Here is an 18,076-nt window from a genome sequence, read left to right as displayed (position 1 = left end):
TTTAAATTTTACTCAGTTGAATTTTATTTTTTAACATTGTCTACTATTCCCCTCTCCTCAGGGCCCATTATGCCTGGCCGTGGAGAGGCCAGTGGTTAGCAGAAGAAGCAGTGAAAGGTGGGGACCAGGAGTTGCGGTGGAGGTCTGAGGACTCAGGCAGAGGACAGAGAGCAAAGCTTCAGCTATCACATGCGTAGGGCAGGAAGAACAATTTCTTTACCCTTTGGTCCTTCTGGCTGCCTAAGAATTACATTGACATGAGAAAGAATAACAGGAGAAAATTGAACAAAGTTTAATAACATGCATACATGGGAGAAATCCAGAAAAACTGAGTAACTCACCAAGAAGGTTGAAGCCACTACTTTAAATCCCGTCTTCAGCTAATGACAAAGGAGGATGCTGTGGGGCAGTGGTTTGGGACTTCAAAGGGGAGGAAAGTAATTTACGTGGAGGTGGAAAAGCAAATGTGTGGTAAATAAGTGATTACCATTCCTAGAGAAGACAGTGTTACACGGGGAGGACTTGGATTAAATGGGCCTTACTAAGTTCCTCCTCATTTACCACACCTGTGTCATATGATACTGTAGTTATCTATGGTGAGAGCTGCTTCCTGGGACAGGCCTTCTATCTTAAATTCTTTTAGGCAGTTAGGGGGAAGGTCAATGTTTCTTCTTGAGTCTTTGTTCTTAAAAATAATCAAGCCAAAGAGATACATTTTGGGGTGAAAAATTCTGATCCCCCACAATCCTGCCTTAGGAAATTCAAGAAGTTTCACAGTCCAGAAGCTGAGACGATAGATTGCTCCATACACTAAACACTAGTCTCTTAGTGCCGATAATAGTTCAGTCCAGTTAAATTCATTTCAGGAGGCAGTGATGCAGGTGTGCTCCCAAACTTAGGCCTCTAATTTGTACACAAGAAATCAAGTATTTAATAAGAAGCATTTCTATGAAAACAAAAGAAAAACAAAGGTTAATGGTGAAGCAAATTATAAACCCATTCCTGAGCCCAGGGGACAGCCAGTCAAGAAGATTTCTATATGTTAGGGTTGAAGCATCTTTTGCAGCTTGAAATGTCTCTGATGATGTCATTGGATGTTCATGTATCTTTTTTAGTATCTTATACAGCAAGAGGTGTGAAGATTGTCTGAACATGGGTGCTGTGATTTCTCTTAAGTTTGTATCAAGTTGTCCAGCTTCAGTTTGCAGGGCTGTGGGGAAGAGTGGTTTCAGTTCTCAATGATTCCAAATAAAAAAGATGGAAAAAAATTGAAAACATTAGTTTGGAGATTTCCAGTACAGTTTACAGGTAGAAAACAAAGACCTCAAAGACAATTAACAGAAGTAGACTCTAAAAGCCAAAAGTGTGTATTATAGTTTCTACTACAACATAATTTTTCTTTCTAAAATCACCCTCTTTTTTTTATTGAGTTAATGATAGGTTACAATCTTGTGAAATTTCAGTTGTACATTAATGTTTGTCATTCGTGTTGTAGGTGCACCACTTCACCCTTTGTGCCCACCCCCCACCCCACCTTTCCCCTGGTAGCCACTAAACTGTTCTCTTAGTCCACATTTTTAAATTCCTCATGTGAGTGGAGTCATACACAGATTATCCTTCTCTAGCTGGCTTATTTCACTTAACATAATTCCCTCAAGGTCCATCCACGTTATTGCAAATGGAATGATTTTGTTCTGTTTTGCAGCTGAGTAGTATTACATGGTATATATACCACATCTTCTTTATCCATTCATCTGTTGATGGGCACTTAGGTTGCTTCCATGTCTTGGCTATTGTAAATAATGCTGCAATGAACATTGAAACTCACCCTAATTTTTTAACAAAGATAGCCAAGTTAAGACTAATTGGCTTGAAAAATAAGTCTACTTTCAATAAACTTGTCTCAATTAATTATGTAAGTACAGGAAGAGCACTGATTGATCATAGAGGCTCTTTTAAATTTTCTTTGCAGGAATTTTTATAAGGAATCTCAGGTTGAACTTTATAGGCCTATTGAGGCAGGAAAGCCAAGCCAAAGACTTGTCATCAAACTCTGCCTGCAATACCTATAGGTTTGGTTGAATTCCTCTCTTCTCGAGGTCCCCAAAATATCCTGAGGTTTGTTGCAGCTGCCAGGAAGTGATCTTCTTTACTCACCTGGTAAGGTTGCTGGGACCCTGTAAGCAATGTGCTAGGCCAATATTTCCAAGGGGTTTTAGTGATTCCATAAAGTCAACCTTTGTTCCTCAAAGCTGTCTGGTCATATCTGAGTCTATGCATGTCTCTCTCAAATATGACATTCCAGTCAAAGCCTTGGTAATATAACCAATGTTTCTAATTGTGTCCTATTATAAGGAGAAAAGATTCTTATGGAACTTATGCAAATAACTATATTGCCATGAAAATAAGAATATTCATTTATTGAGAGTTTCCAAATTCTGGAGGGATCAGGTAGGGAGAAAAAGATAAATGCTTCAATTCTGCTCACAAAGGTATAATTTACCAAATTTTTATAAGTCATAGTTAGCTTAAGAGAAAAGAGAAAAAGATTTCCTTATATATGGAAAAACAAAACATTTTAAAAATCAGCAATATTTCAAAGAAAAGTCATAAAAATTATCATCTTCATCAGTTCATTCAGCTCCATATAATCAATTCTTTTTTAAAAAAAAAGATTTTATTTTTCCTTTTTCTCCCCAAAGCCCCCCAGTACATAGTTGCATATTTTTAGCTGTGGGTCCTTCCAGCCATGGCATGTGGGATGCCACCCCAGCATGGCCTGATGAGTGGTGCCATGTCTGCGCCCAGGATCCAAACTGGCGAAACCCTGGGCCACCAAAGCACAGCGTGCAAACCCAACCACTTGGTCACAGGGCCAGCCCCCAATTCTTGATTTTCATCTTTTGTTAGGAATTTTATGAAGCCAACAGTTTCTCCACTTGAGTTCTGTAATTTCTTACCCAGTTCAGTTTTATGATCTGAAAGTTTATCAGAAACTTGTATTCTAGAGTAAATGTCAAAATCCTTTCCATGAATCTCTCTGAAGATGAAATATATTTGCAAAAGCATCAGAGTAAAAATAAAACTGTCTGTAAATGACAAAAGACTTAAAAATGGCAGTTGACAAAGAAATTCTGATATTTCTGTGACATATAGCATTTTAAGATAACTAGAATTATGACTGATAACCAAAACCAATCAGAATTTTAGGAATGTTATATAATTTTTAAAACACTTACATTAACAACATTTACACACACAATATGACCTAAGAAGGTTTACCATCATTTATTTGACAATGCTTCCCATGCAAATTTAACATACCAAATAACCCTAATTAGTTTAATATCTCCCTTTCTATAGGAAGAGGGAACACATTCTTTGAGAAGTCCCAGGGGTCTGCTGGAAATCCTCAAAGTTACTTTCAGGTCAAAAGAAAGACTTTATTTAGGACTTGAATTTTGGGGAAGTTAGTCAAACATTTCAAAAGGATCATAGGTCACTGTGGAACAATGCTCTGCTATCCATTTAACATAGCAAGTTAAACAGTCTTTTAAAAAACCTTACCTCTCTCAATAGAGAGACTTTAGCTTTTTGAGCATAGGAAATTATATTTTTGACCAAACACAGAATTTCTGCCTTTTAGGTAGATTTACTCAAAAATAAAGAAAAACCTTTTATAATCTCTTTATCAAGAGCAGACTAAAAGTTCAAGAAAAGTATCTTTTTAAGAGAGAGAAAACCAGGGGCTGGCCCAGTGTCGCAGCAGTTAAGTGCACCCATTCCACTTCAGCGGCCCAGGGTTCACCAGTTTGGATCCCGGGTGCAGATGTGGCACCGCGTGGCAAGCCATGCTGTGGTAGGCATCCCACATATAAAGCAGAGGAAGATGGGCATGGATGTTAGCTCAGGGCCAGTCTTCCTCAGCAAAAAGAGGAGGATTAGCAGTAGTTAGCTCAGGGATAATTGTCCTCAAAAAAAAAAAGACAGAGAAAAATTTATTTTTTTTCTAGTTTTTTCTAGTTTTGCACCAGGTTACATTGGACATTAATTTACTTAATTAAATTCATTTCAATCTTAGCCAACTTAACCATGCACAAAACTCTTTTTTCAGAGTTCTTCTTTCACAAACCTATAACTTTATTAACCAACAAACAAAAATATCTCCATTTCTTATATGTTCTTTACCAAAAGCATACATCTTACTTTCTTTGAATACAAAGATGTTTCCCTTAGTAATTTTTAGTTGCTTTAATTACACGTATTAATTAGAATATTTCACCCTTAGAAACCTTAATTTTTATTGTAAACTAAGAAGTAAGCAATAATGAACTGTCTTTTACATTAGCATTCTGTGGCTTTGCAAATTTATAAATACTTTTTATAATTCCTAGAAACAAGCTACATCATAGAATGATCTTTTAATAAAGACATGTTTATTAATAGGCTCAAACATTTTTTAGCTTCTCTGTAATAAGAAGACAAAAGTATATAGACTTAGACTTGTTTAGCAGTTGATGTTTCAGCATTTTATCCTATTTGAAAATGATCTGGATATTCAATTAATTTTCCATTATCTAATGTATCCTAGGAAAACTTCAAAGTTTCAAGTTACCAAAGAGATTTTGGAAATTATTATTTTTTTTTTTAAGATTTTATTTTTTTCCTTTTTCTCCCCAAAGCCCCCCAGTACATAATTGTACATTCTTTGTTGTGGGTCCTTCTAGTTGTGGCATGTGGGACGCTGCCTCAGCGTGGCCTGACGAGCAGTGCCATGTCTGCGCCCAGGATTCGAACCAACGAAACACTGGACCGCCTGCAGCGGAGCGCGCAAACTTAAGCACTCGGTCACGGGGCCAGCCCCGATTTTGGAAATTATTTTAAATACACATGACACAAAATATAATTATTGCTAAAAGTTTATCTATAAACGTTTATCTTACATCTATCTAAATCATTTGTTCCCAACAATTATGTTTAGATTATCCATGAAAACATCATGAGACATTAGACAAAATTAGCTGTCATTCTAAGTTATTATTTGTGCTAAGGAATTTGTAACAAAGATAGCATGAGCTTATTTCACTAGTAAACTCAGGCTGCATGTCTGCATCATCTCCAATGCTGACATCTAGGACATGTTTATTCCAACCAAATCAACAAACTTAAATAAGTTTTTATTTACCAAAGATTATTTTATATCATGTTAATTGAAAACATTTGGGTTAGTTTTTATTACATTTAGAAATAATTTATGTAAGCACTTACTTCAAGCCAATTCAATAGAGCTCTTAATTTTGACCATATCATCCAGAGGTAGAAAAATATCTCACATTTACAACATACACTTATAGACATACATGAACACACAGGTCAACACACACAGAGACCTTATAACAACTTCTGTTAAATTTTTGCTATGAATCAGGTACAGTACAAAACTCATTAATTTATAAGAGAATAGTTGGATCCAAATTTTGTTTTAGCAATTGGAAAGAGTTAAGTTCACCTGCCAAATCTTTTTACTGATATTTATGGAGTAGACATTTAAGATCTTCTTGTTGTTGTTAAATTTCCAAATATTTCCTCTCCCTTTTTGTAAGACAAAGATAGTGGTTTTAAGTTTCTCAGATACTTGGGTTGCACTCTGAATGCTATCAAAAAGCTGATCTGCTCCTCCAACTACATTTTCTTTAATTTCCTTCTTTATATCGGGAGATTTTTAACCGAGAAGTAAATGAAAAGATTTTTATTTTCTGAAACTTGAGGACAATGTACCACACCTTTAAAAAGTCTGCACAAAGCATTTAACAGAGGCTGTCTATCTGAGTGCAGAATTCAAACCTAGACGTATTCACCCTGGGGGGGTCTGTCATCTTTTCTGTTAATTTCCCCTCGAATATCAGCCTCTAGTTTCCATTTCCCACTGTGTGGGCTCAGGGAATGCTGTTGACTCCCTTTAGCATGTGTAACTAGCATTACCTAAATGGTGGATTTATATGTTCTGTTTTACACCATCAGGCAGGGGAAACATTCCCTGGTGAGACACAATGTCTGTCCCTACAATATAACCTCTAATACTACCAGGCAAAAGAGATGCAATCATTGCACATAAAGCCAATTTAGATATTCCAATCTTCTTAATTTCACCACCTCTTATGTAAGAATGGTGTAGTGAAAATGCTCTCTCCGGTCTCCCGTGGAAACATGGATGCCTCCAGTCACAAACCCACTAATCTGTACACTGGGCAAGCACTGCTGGAATTGAACTTTTCCAGCACTAACAAGCAATGAAAGTTGAGATGACAAAGGTTCCTTATAGACTGGGACCCTAATCTCCTCTGAGAGCTGACACAGCTGCACAAAGAGAGTGTGGCTCAGAGCCCCAGGCTATTTGACTGGCCACCAAAATACATGCTGGTATGTGCATCCTCCAGATGACAGAGACCAGAGGTCACAAAACCAAGCTCTCAAAATATAGAATAATACAAAAGAAACCTCATCCTACATGCACGTTAACAACTTTAGCTAAGCCTTGGGTCCCTTGGAGCCAAACTAATACCTAAGAGGGATGTTCCCCAGGGTTGGGAAATGTGTGCTGTTTTCTAGAGTAGCCTGTTGCATGGAAATCTCCTTGAGGTTGGTGGATGACCTGTTTCACCTACCTAATTCCATGAATGACTTATCCTCTCACAGGAGTCTTCTTGAGGTGTCAAGTGTCCTAATGGCTCTTAAATACTCAACCTATGTGCAACAACTTTGTGGCCGTTTGGCTTCCAAGATGCCCCTTAGCAATAGCTTTCACCCCTTGTGCTATTAACCCAGAGTGAAGTTTACTGCAGGGCCGGCCCAGACAACAGGTTTATAGGGCCCTATGTCTGCACCTGCACTACAGCTTTTCCTTTTTATGACAAATGACACAAAAGACAGAGACAAGGAAAAATAGTGACCATCTCTGGGAGAAAGATCAGTAGACTAATGAGTACTCAAACCAAATTTCCCAGAGCTGCTGAGTCCGAGAAACTAGCTTCACAAATATTTTCTCCTGTGAATCTAAATTTAGACAAGGAAAAAACCCACCACTCTCACTTCCACTGGACCCTGTGGGCAGAGACTCAGGAGACTGACGTGGTAAGAACTATTGTCTTCTCCCAGCTCTTGTCAGGAGTCCAGCATGTCTCGGCTGCAGTCATCCGGGAGCGAGCAGTGTCCAGCCAGTGAAGTTTTATGCCATCCAAGTCGCCAAACAGTAAGGAAGGAAGACAATGCCTCTGCCCTCTGGGTCCTTCTGGCTGGCCTAAGAATTAAATTAACATGAAATTAACATGAGACAGAACAACAGGAGAAATCAAACAAAGCTTAATAATATGTATACATAGGAGAAACCCAGGAAAACTGAGTAATTGGCCAAAATGGCCAAAGCCACCAGTTTAAATGCCATTTTCAGCTAAAACTGGGGGCAGTGGTTTGAGACGTTGGAGGGGATGAAGACAATTTACATGGAGATGGAAATGCAAATGTTTGTTAAATAAGTGTTTGCTGGGCCGTTGATGGACAACGTGACCTGAGAGACAGAACTTTGATAAAATGGGCTTGCTGGTGCCTTTCTACACCCATCTTACATTTTACCATAGTTGTCTCATGGCATTAGCTCCTTCCTGGAACAGGCCTTTCTAGGTTAAATTCTTTTAGGCAGTTAGGGGGAAAGTCAACGTTTCTTTCAGTCTTTTGTTTTTAAACATAATCAAGGCTGGGGCCAGCCGTGTGGCCTAGGGGTTAAATTTGGTGGGCTCTGCTTTGGTGGCCAGGGTTCGATTCCCAGGTGCAGACCTACACCACTTGTCAGTGGCCACGCTGTGGTGGCAGCGTACATACAAAATAGAGGAAGACTGGCACAGATGTTAGCTCTGGGCAAATCTTCCTCAGCAAAAATAATAATAATAATAATCAACGCAAAGATATACATTTTGGGGTACAACTTCTTACCCCCAACACACCCTTGAAGGGAACCCAGGGAAGGGGCTGAAATGATCAGACCCTGGAAACCTGGAGCAGGCCCAGGGCCTGAGGCCCAGACCTCTGGGTGGTGTGAGAGCCGCAGGGGCACCTGGAGGCTGGTCTGGGAGCCTTGACACAACTGGGCCTCCAGGCAAAGGCGACAGCTCCTAAAGGGACAGTGCAGGCCTGGCCATGGGCCTCCCACACCCTCGTCCTCTCAGGTAAGGACTGCAGACAACAAGGAGAACAGACGGATCCTTCAGTCTTAAAGAGCCGTGTCCTGGCTGCTAAGCTGACCTGACTCTCTCCCTGGGAAGGGCGCACAGGGCCACCAGCTGAGGAGCCATCCTGACAACACTGGAGCTTCACCCTGTAACTGATGTGGGCTCGGTGAGTCAAGGAGTTGAAAGAAAGATTTCTTGGACTCTCAATTTCTGCCAGTAGTGCTCTTTTATTCAGAGGATAGCATGGAGTAGCATGGGGACAGGACCCATGGGCAGTAAGAGCTGCAATGTGTTGGGGGTTAGAGCTAAATATATAAGGCATAGGTATGTGAGTTATTTCTTTACAAGACAAAGGAAAGATCATGAAAAAAATCATTAAAATGGTATCAGTGCAGGTGGGGTCTGGTTATTGGGTGGTCCTATAACTTCCGATAAGAATCAAATCAGATTAAGTCAGGACATCCTATGCTTCCCGGAGGATGATGTAGATTGCCATGTAGGGCAGGTCACCTTGGGCTTCTCTCCCTGGGGCAGCCTTGATCCTCATCATAACCACCCCAATGACACCTATGGAAAATGATGGGGACCAGAGGGAGGAGGGGGGATGGGGCTGCACAAATATGCTGGCCCCGTGCTCCAAAGCTGCTGCCAAATGCCCTGGAGTCATCCTGTCTCTCACCACAGACACCTCCTCACATCACGGAGCGCCCAGTGTTCCTGTTCCTGGGGGACCCTGGGGAGAGGGCCTGGAAGGCTCCTTGGGGGCAGGCAACACAGGCTGCTGGGTCCTGACCTGCAGCCAGGAAACACCCAGACCCCACCTGCTGCCTAGACTCAGAGCCAGAGCAATGTCCTGTGGCCCGAGAGCGGGCTCTTCTTTTGTGATGCAAGTGCCTCACTTCCCCTTTAACTGCTGAGGCATCTGCTCAAGGAAGTCTATCTGGAATAAACAACTGCCAGCCACTCATAAAGAGCCAGGGGACCGCCCCCTCCCCAGGCCCCCCATGAGTCTCCTTTGTTTTCGATCCCGATCCCCTTGACATAACCAGCCTTTGGGCTGCTCGTTTGGTTTTCTTTGTGTTTCTCTCTTCCTGTGCTTTAAATTCCTCCTCTTATGTTTTAAAGTCACCAATAGAGAGTGAGCCCTGGAAACTCTAGACCCCTCCCTTGACTCCGATTGCTCTCTGTCTCTCTCTGGCCCCAGGACTTGTAAGTAATAAGCTTTTTTCTCCCATGTTTCCTGATGGTTACTGCTGAAGGGCGTCTTGCAATCATAAGAACCATGAGGGCTGGTCCAGGGAGGGGAGATGTCTGTGGAAAGCTCAGCAGGGTCCAGGTGAGTACCCCCAGGCATTGCTAGCCGATAGCCTTACCCTCGGTAGGTGGAGACGGCACAAAAGGACAACAGACTTCAGAGAGGAGGCGTGGGACTGCCCAGGTGTGGGCTCTGGGGGGAGGACTCCCTCTGGGCCTGGAGTGTGGAGTCTGAATGAGGGCCTTGTGGGGGCCCTGGCTGGGGAGAGTGAGGTTCTGCAGCAGGCTTGGGGCTGGGCTGCGGGAAAGGGTAGATGGCTCCCAGTCCCCAGGGCTCATCTACACCCCTGAAGGAGGCGGGTCAGTAGGGACAGGACCAGACCTGATCGCCTGGGACAGGAAGCCCCTCTTAGACCACAGCCCTTCCTCCAACCCTGCCCTAGTGTAATTTGACACTCAAGTCATTTGTTCTGTCCTCCTGGTACCCAGCCAATTCCCGATTTCCCCAAAGCCAGGAAAAGGAAACTTCAGAGAAACCGAAACTACTGGGGAAAGACAGGGCCCACTGAGCACCATCCAGCCTTCCGGACCACAGCTCGCCCCATCCCGGCACCATGAACCGCAGTTTCCAGACCTTTGTCAGTGGCGCCCACACTGGTGTCCCCCCGACCTATGAGATGCTCAAGGAGGAGCATGAGGTGTCCGTGCTGGGGGCACTCCGGAGCTCAGCTCCCGTGACGACCACCGTGATCAACATCCACAGTGACACCTCCGTGCCCGACCACATCGTCTGGTCCCTGTTCAACACGCTTTTCACATACTGGTGCTGCTGCCTGGGCTTCGTGGCCTTCGCCTACTCCGTGAAGGTGGGTGGGTGCGTGGGGGATTCCCCAGAAAGTGTGTGTCAGCCTGCTAGGTCCCCACCCAGATGGCACCTGGGTTGTGGGGAGGCCTTGTGTGTGTATGTCTCTGTGTGTGTAGATGATGCGGGGTCGGTGAGCCGAGGAGTCGAAAGAAATATTTCTTAGACTCTTAAGATCTGGCAGTAGTGCTCTTTTATTTAGAGAGTAGAATAACATGGGGACAGGACCCACAGGCAGTCAGAGATGCTGCTGGCATGGGGAGCTGCTGCTGCCGCCGCTGGCATGGGGAGAGGACCCATGGGCAGGCAGAGCTGCTGCCGGCATGTTGCTGCTGCCGCTTCTGCTGCCTCTGCTGCTGCTGCAAAGTTGGGTGGAGAGTAAGGCTAAATTTAAGGCATAGGTATGTGAGTCATCTCTTTACAAGACAAAGAATATGTAAAAAAGTTAAAATGGTATCAGTGCAGGTGGGGTCTGGTCATTGGGTGATCCCATGACTTTTAGACAAGAATCAAATCGGATTAAGTAAAGGTTAGAAAGGGTAGACGCCACCATCCTAAACCAGTTACATGAGATTGCCAGACAGCAACCAACTTAAGTTCTTGCCTTCCCCATTAAGAGTTTCTAGCGACAAGGTCATCTCTCCTCTTCTTCCTGGTACAGAGAGGGAGGCACCTTTTACAGATAGAGATTTACCTTACAAATGTAAGTGTGTCCCAACAAGGGCAAGTTCCATTCCCCAGAGCCTCCTTCCCTGTCCCAGTTTATCAAAAGCAATCAGCCCAAAACAATCCCGATGCCAAAAAGTCACACCTTGGGGTGGCCAATTTCAGGTCCCTACAAGCTCATCCCCCGCTTCCTTCACAAATGCAAATGTCTCTCAAAAGGGCAAGCAAAATTCCAGTCCTCGCAGCCTGCTTCTCATCTGCAGTTTTAAAAGTAACCCGCCTAAAAATCCTCATCATAAACCATTTTAAAATTAAGCAGCCTAAAAATCCTCATCATAGATCACAATGGGGCTGCATGAGGCGCACGGCCATGGCCAGGGTCTGACTTTGTCCCCAGGACTCCAGGGAATTCCCCTACTGACCAAACCAGAAATTGCATCCCTCAGACTCAGGATGGGGCTCTGAGGATCTCTCAGAAGGAACAGAGGGACTCACAGGGAAAGCTGCCCCATTGCAGGGGCGAGCAGCCAGTGAAGAGGCCAGAGCAGAGGGAGGAGGAGCCTGAGGCCTCCTGGAGAGGCTGAGTCTGTGAGGAAGGAGATGGAGGCCCAGCTGGGAGGGCCCACGGGGCACTGTGCTGCTCAGGCTCCAGGGGACGGGACGGGGTGGCCCCATCTGGGTGAAGGGCAGGTGCAGGCTGCTCTGGGCAGGGACCAGGCAGGGAAGGACCTGAGTGGCTGCACCTGGCTCTCCCAGACCCCCTCCAGGTCCCTCTCACTGTGTCTTCTCCCCCAGTCTAGGGACCGGAAGATGGAGGGCGACGTGACTGGGGCCCAGAGCTATGCGTCCACTGCCAAGTGCCTGAACATCGCTGCCCTGGTCATGGGCCTCCTCGTGATCATTACATTCTTCATTATTTCTTGCCTCTGGCTGACTGATCTTTTTCCACACATTTTAGCGATCATAATGAGTTCCAGAGACTACTAGCAGCCGTGCGTGGCCTGTGGCTACCCCAGCCTTCACAGCACTTTATACACACATCTGTCTACACTTGAATTCAATAAAACGCTGGTTTGAGGAGTTGCTGTTTTTCACCTGGGAGAGGGTGAGAGTCCTCCGCCAGCCCCTGAGACGGAACCCCTCCCATCGGTCCCTCCTACTTGCTACTCTGAGGGGGCAGGGCATGTCCTCAGGGCTTGCCTGTATCTGGCCTTCAGCTGGGGGCACAAAAGGATGAGGGTTTTGAGAGGGGGTCCCTCCTTCCCAGAGGTCTGAGCCCTGACCCAAGATGGTTCGTTTGGGGAAAGGTAGTCTGGGTCCAGAACACCTTTGGCCCCCAAGGCCCCCACTGGTGGGAAGGCTGCAAGGGGACCTGACTCAGTCCACACTTCCCCTTTGGAGAGAAAGCCTCGGAGGTCCCTGCTCTTCTGGAGGAGGAGAAATGCCTGCCCTGACCTGGAACTTGGCTCCCTTCTCTAGTTCTGTTACACTTGGGCGTGATCCAGGGCAGACCCTGCCCACAACCAGCTGGGCAGGTTCAGTGGGAAGTGGGGACACCGTAGCCCCCATCCTCCCCATGCACCCAGAGCCCAGCTGTGGATCCTCCGCCCCTTCCATCCTGACTTGCAGCAATGAGCTTCCACCAGGGTCACCTGTCCTGTAGCTTTCTGTGGGACCCCCTGCCCTCCACCTCCCTGGGGATCCCGCCTCCTGTCCCTAGTCTGTGGGACATGTTGGCTGACTATACCTGTGCACCATGGTCTGCAGCTCCTTCTAAATGGCTGTGGTTTCAAATTTTATCAAAAGTTCCTTCTCTGCAAAACAAGCTCACCGCCCTCCCAGTGAGTGATCTAAGAGATGAGACAGTGACAGTGTGAGATTTTTGATAGTGGGTCGCAAAGGTGTGAAGGAATTGCTGACACAACCATGGGAACGTATCAGACAGGCAGGCTCGGTCCAGCCCCACGTCTGCCATGTTGGGATCAACCCTAGTTTGGTCTAGTAGCCACGGAGTAGGCCCTGGGGGAGTGTCTGGAGTGCTCCTGGGAGAGGCCCTCCCGTGGCCTCGAGCAAACCTGAGGGCTCGCTCTAATAGGAAGGCGGGTTGGGGGCACTGCTGTGGTCTCAGTGGTCTCAGGGGTCCCAGTCATGGGGATTCAGGATTCCCCCACGTGGAGACCCCAAGCCCTCCCAGCAGCCCAGACTCTGGTACAGTAGATCTCCCTGCAGGGGGGTTTAACTTTCTTTGGAGCTAAATTATTTTTTTGTTGCTGTTGTTACTGAAAAATTTATGCATAATGAACTAAGAATAATAAGATAAGCATCTCTGCTGGTCACCCAGCCTCATCACAAGCACAGTCTGTTATTTCAGCATCTGTACTTGCACTGATCCCCCCCATTCTATTTTCAGCTTTGTAGCTGAAATTTATGCACATGGATGTGGGCAATTGTTATCTGTACAATTTTGAAACTGGTTGCCCGCACGTCCACATCCTCTCAGGACAAGGAACACACCGTTTCCACCCAGGGGCTCCTGGTACGGTTTCCCCGTTCAGTCCGGTCCAGTGACAGACAAGTGCCGAATGTCACCTGCATCAGTCTGGCCTATCCCGGATCATCCCATAATCAGATGCCCCAGTAGGCACTGTCCTGCCTGTCTTCTTTGGCTGCATGATGCCTGTGGGCATCACCATGAGTGTGGCCTGTAACAGCCACACCCTTCCCTTCGCGGGGTGCGGTCCTCCCCTGTGTAACACACTTGAAGCGGTATATCCATCCGTTTCCTGGCAACATTTCCCGGTCTCTGCCTTTCTCACAAAACTGGCGGCCCTCAGCCTACGCGCAGGCTGGCCTTGACTCTGCCCTGCAGCAGAGGACACACTCAAGGTCACTGCAGGCCGGAAGTGGACGCTCTCCACCGGGACCCGGGGGGTCCGTGGCCAGGAGCAGCCAGACCATCCTCCGCCCTCGGCCCCTCAGGACCAGACCCGGACTGGGCATCTTCAGGAGGCCGGCAGGCCGTCTTCCTCCAGGCTCACTCCAGGCAAAGCGAGAAGAAGCACGCTCTCCCGAGTGCGATTTAGAAAAGCCTTCCGGCAACGTGGCTCATCTCTGCGGCCTCGAGCCTGTCCGACCAGCCCACCCACCGGCCCCACCCACACGGCCTGCCCCGCCCCGCCCACAGCATGGCCACGACCCTCAGCCCCGCCCAACCCCAGGTGACACAGGACCCCTTCGGAACCAGAGCTGGCTGTGTGGCTCCGAGGACTAAGGCTGCTCGCTGCGCGGCCCTCGCGAGCCCAGCGGTCAGCGGCCAGGACCTTCCAGCTGACCTGCAGTTGCACCTGCCTGGTGCCTCAGGCCCCACCCGCAACTTCTCAAAGGTCGTGATCAGGGGCTGTTCGCGGGGTGCACGACAGGGTCACCCCCCAGCAGGAGCCTCATCCCAAGTCACCGAAGCTCAGATGGGGTTAGGCCCGAGGCTGAGCTCCCTTCTTGACGTCTGACAGGAGAATGTGGGCCCTTCCTGTCCTCCAGGGCCTCAGTTGGGGTCACCCCGCCTGTGTCCACGCTGTCAGTCGGCAGGGGGCGCCGCGGCCCTGCTCCCCTCAGAGTGAGTCCTTCCTGGACCCAGAGGGGCAGGTCCGTCAGCGTCCCCTCCCCCAGGACCCACCTTCCCCGGGCCGGTCCCCCTTTGTACTCCCACACTTGGGAGCCCAGGGGAGAGGGGACACCCTGGTACGAGCCGTCGTCCACTACAGAGGACCCCAACCAGTGAGGCCCAGGAGTTAGGGCGCTGCAGGGGGTAACACAAGGCGTTGTGGGAGTTTGGACCATCTATCCGTCCTAGGAGCTGGCCCGAAGGAGAACCCAGCGTGAAGAGCTGCAGACTCAAGGGTGAGCCAACAGGACCGACCTCTCCCCACTGCCGGACCCCAGGCAGGCTGGAGCCCCCAAGAGCAAAGCACTGTGGAGAAGGGCTCACCTCTTTGGCACCAGCCTGTGGCCACCTGTACTTCTCCAGCCTCTCCAGGGTGACCACCCAGCACACCCTTGATGCTGTACAGGGCATGATGGGTCAGCCAGAAGGGTGTGTACCCCACCCACTCCCTCTGGGCCTGAGGGACAGGAATATCTGCCTGGGGCAAGTCCTCTCTGCAGGCTAAGGACGGCTACACCTCCCCATGTGCAGCCCGGGCTAGGCAGAGGCACACTGCCAATGCCCCACGGTCCCCAATGGCTGGGGCACAGGGGCACTGGGCGGCTGCCCCACCCAGCAGGGCCAGCACAGTCTGGGTTGGAGGAATTGGTCCTTCTGCTCAGAGTTTTGGTCCAAGGGGGCTGAGTCACCAGCTCAGATTATTGGCTTCTGAAGTCAGCCTACAGCTGACCACTCTGTCCCTCCCTCAGGCCAAGGGTTGCCCCCACCCCTTCCCGGCAGAGGAGCAGGGCAGAGGAGCAGGACGGAGCCTGGTGGGCTGGAGGAGGCAGCAGCAGGATGCAGCAGCAGCTGGATCGCCCAGGGTGGGCTGGGAGGGCTGCGGCTCCATCAGCCACACCCACAGATACAAAACCCACGACTTCCCACAGGGTCTGAGTGCCCGCATTGACACAGCACCGCTGCTCCCAGCCAGCTGAGAGGGCCAGTGGGAGTGGGGACACAGTGTGCTCTTGCATCAGGGTGCAGACCTTGGGGAAGGAGGGACCCCCGTCCTAGGACCCTGGTGTAGCCGTGGCTCACAGCGGGAGGCCAGAAACCCAGAAAACCTGAGGACACACCCCGCCCCCAAGAGAAGCACAGCAGGTGGGCAGGGAGGAGGTGGCTCCGTCTCAGGGGCAGCTGGGGACTCTCCACAGGCCCCCCAGGGACATCACTGCACCGTCACATGCAAGTGCACTTTATTGAATCCAGGTGTAGACGGGTATGTCTGCAAAAACTGCTGTAGAAAAGGGTATGGGCAAGTGGGCAGGGCCAAAGCCCCAGCATGTGAGGCCAGCAGGGCATGATGGGGACGGGGCTGTGCCCATGGGCAGCTAGAAGTAGCCTCTGCCGTCCTGCATGGCCTTTACAATTATCTGGTAGAGTGTCAGGCAGGTAAATCCCATAAGAACGATGAATCCAGTGCTCAGAAAGAGGCCCAAGACCAGGGCCCAGATGTTCAGGCACTTGGCAGTGGACGCATAGCTCTGGGCCCCAGTCACGTCGCCCACCATCTTCCGGTCCCTAGACTGGGGGAGAAGACACAGTGAGAGGGACCTGGAGGGGGTCTGGGAGAGCCAGGTGAGGCGACTCAGGTCCTTCCCTGCCTGGTCCCTGCCCAGAGCAGCCTGCACCTGCCCTTCACCCAGATGGGGCCACCCCGTCCCGTCCCCTGGAGCCTGAGCAGCACAGTGCCCCGTGGGCCCTCCCAGCTGGGCCTCCATCTCCTTCCTCACAGACTCAGCCTCTCCAGGAGGCCTCAGGCTCCTCCTCCCTCTGCTCTGGTCTCTTCGCTGGGCACTAGCTCCATCAGGGTCAGAGTCCTTTGAGTACCTTTTCCTTTTTCTGGACCAGACTTGAGGTCTGAATTCAAGTGTGAAGTATGTAATTAGTCTGACTAGTATGGGAGGAGACTTTGGGGATTATGGAGACACAGTCTTCCCTAGCCATCCCCATGCAACCTCGCTGCGTTCTCTCACTGCAAGACCCCTCAAGCCACACACACACACACACAGACCTTCCCACACCCCAAGTGCCATCTGGGTGGGGGACCTAGCCAGTTGACACACACTTTCTGGAGATGCCCCCATGCACCCACCCACCTTCACGGAGTAGGCGAAGGCCACGAAGCCCAGGCAGCACCAGTTCATGAAGAGCGTGTTGAACAGGGACCAGACGATGTGGTCGGGCACGGAGGTGTCACTGTGGATGTTGATCACGGTGGTCGTCATGGGAGCTGAGCTCTGGGGTGCCCCCAGCACGGACACCTCATGCTCCTCCTTGATCATCTCCACCTTTGGGGGAGCAGGTGTTGTCTCAAATGAGGAAGGGCTGGGAAGTGCGGCTCCTGATGCAGAGACCTGAGCAGCTGTGGGTCTGTTGCTCAGGGTGCCCTCCCTCTCTGGTGTAGTTTTGGTTTCTCAGAAGTTTCTATTTCCTGGTGTTTGTAAATTGGTGAATTGGCTGAGCACCAGGAAGGCGGAACAAATGTCTGAGTGTCAAGTTTCTCTAGGGCAGGGTGAGAGGAAGGGCTGTGGTCTAAGGGGGGACTTCCTGTCCCAGGAACTCAAGTCAGGCCCTGTCTCTGCTGACCCACCTCCTTCTTTGGGGGTGTGCATAGGCCCTGGGGACATTTCCCCAGCCTGGGAGTCACCCACCCTTTCCCCCAGCCTAGCCCCAAGGCTGCTGCAGAACTTCACTGTCCCCAGGCAGGGCCCCCACCAGGCCCTAGGACACAGGATGTCCCCTCACCCCCGGAGCCCACACCTGGGCTGTGACAGGTCTCCTCTTTCCCAAGTCTGTTGTTCTTTCCTGGCTCTGAGTCCAGGCAGCAGGTGGGGTCTGGGTGTTTCCTGGCTGCAGGTCAGGACCCAGCAGCCTGTGTTGCCTGCCCCCAAGGAGCCTTCCAGGCCCTCTCCCCAGGGTCCCCCAGGAACAGGAACACTGGGCGCTCTGTGATGTGAGGAGGCGGCTGTGGTGGGAGACAGGATGACTCCAGGGCATTTGGCAGCAGCTTTGGAGCACGGGGCCAGCATACTTGTGCAGCCCCACCCCCCTCCTCCCTCTGGTCCCTATCATTTCCCGTAGGTGTCATTGGGGTGGTTACAGGGTGAAGCTCCAGTGTTGTCAGGATGGCTCCTCTGCTGGCGGGCCTGTGCCCCCTTCCCAGGGAGAGAGTCAGGTCAGCTTAGCAGCCAGGACACGGCTCTTTAAGACTGAAGGATCCGTCTGTTCTCCTTGTTGTCTGCAGTCCTTACCTGAGAGGACGAGGGTGTGGGAGGCCCATGGCCAGGCCTGCACTGTCCCTTTAGGAGCTGTCGCCTTTGCCTGGAGGCCCAGTTGTGTCAAGGCTCCCAGACCAGCCTCCAGGTG

At 49.2% G+C, this 18,076-nt stretch overlaps 2 protein-coding genes and 1 long non-coding RNA gene across 11 annotated transcripts; 1 reads left to right on the top strand and 2 right to left on the bottom strand.

Annotated features, from left to right (window-relative positions):
• Window positions 1–9,734, bottom strand: LOC111776021 (uncharacterized). The gene is made up of 3 exons (XR_002812064.2): window positions 9,596–9,734; window positions 7,081–7,297; window positions 1–1,210 (listed from the first exon to the last, which is right to left on the bottom strand). It is a non-coding gene; the product is annotated as an uncharacterized lncRNA (long non-coding RNA).
• On the top strand, window positions 9,131–12,084 carry LOC100050719 (interferon-induced transmembrane protein 3). Of its 9 annotated transcripts, none has more exons than XM_005598410.4 (3): window positions 9,131–9,558; window positions 9,988–10,342; window positions 11,800–12,084. In XM_005598410.4, exons 2-3 carry the CDS (start codon window positions 10,091–10,093, stop codon window positions 11,989–11,991), a joined length of 444 nt encoding a protein of 147 aa, XP_005598467.1. In that variant the 5' UTR covers window positions 9,131–9,558; window positions 9,988–10,090; the 3' UTR covers window positions 11,992–12,084. The 9 variants fall into 9 exon arrangements, with proteins under 9 accessions (XP_005598467.1, XP_001488742.1, XP_070085180.1 ...); XM_070229079.1 differs by having other exon boundaries at window positions 9,153–9,558; window positions 9,966–10,342; window positions 11,805–12,084; XM_070229078.1 differs by having other exon boundaries at window positions 9,160–9,558; window positions 9,992–10,342.
• A 3,802-nt stretch (window positions 12,085–15,886) lies between these two features.
• Window positions 15,887–17,214, bottom strand: LOC100054725 (interferon-induced transmembrane protein 1). The gene is made up of 2 exons (XM_001488673.4): window positions 16,807–17,214; window positions 15,887–16,233 (listed from the first exon to the last, which is right to left on the bottom strand). The coding sequence occupies exons 1-2, from the start codon at window positions 16,990–16,992 to the stop codon at window positions 16,039–16,041; spliced, it is 381 nt and encodes a 126-aa protein (XP_001488723.1). The 5' UTR covers window positions 16,993–17,214; the 3' UTR covers window positions 15,887–16,038.
• Between the last annotated feature and the right edge of the window lie 862 nt (window positions 17,215–18,076).

The sequence above is a fragment of the Equus caballus genome, chromosome 12 (assembly GCF_041296265.1).
Source record: "Equus caballus isolate H_3958 breed thoroughbred chromosome 12, TB-T2T, whole genome shotgun sequence".
In the NCBI taxonomy this organism is placed as follows: Eukaryota; Metazoa; Chordata; class Mammalia; order Perissodactyla; family Equidae; genus Equus; species Equus caballus.
This window is presented reverse-complemented; position numbering and strand designations above follow the sequence as displayed.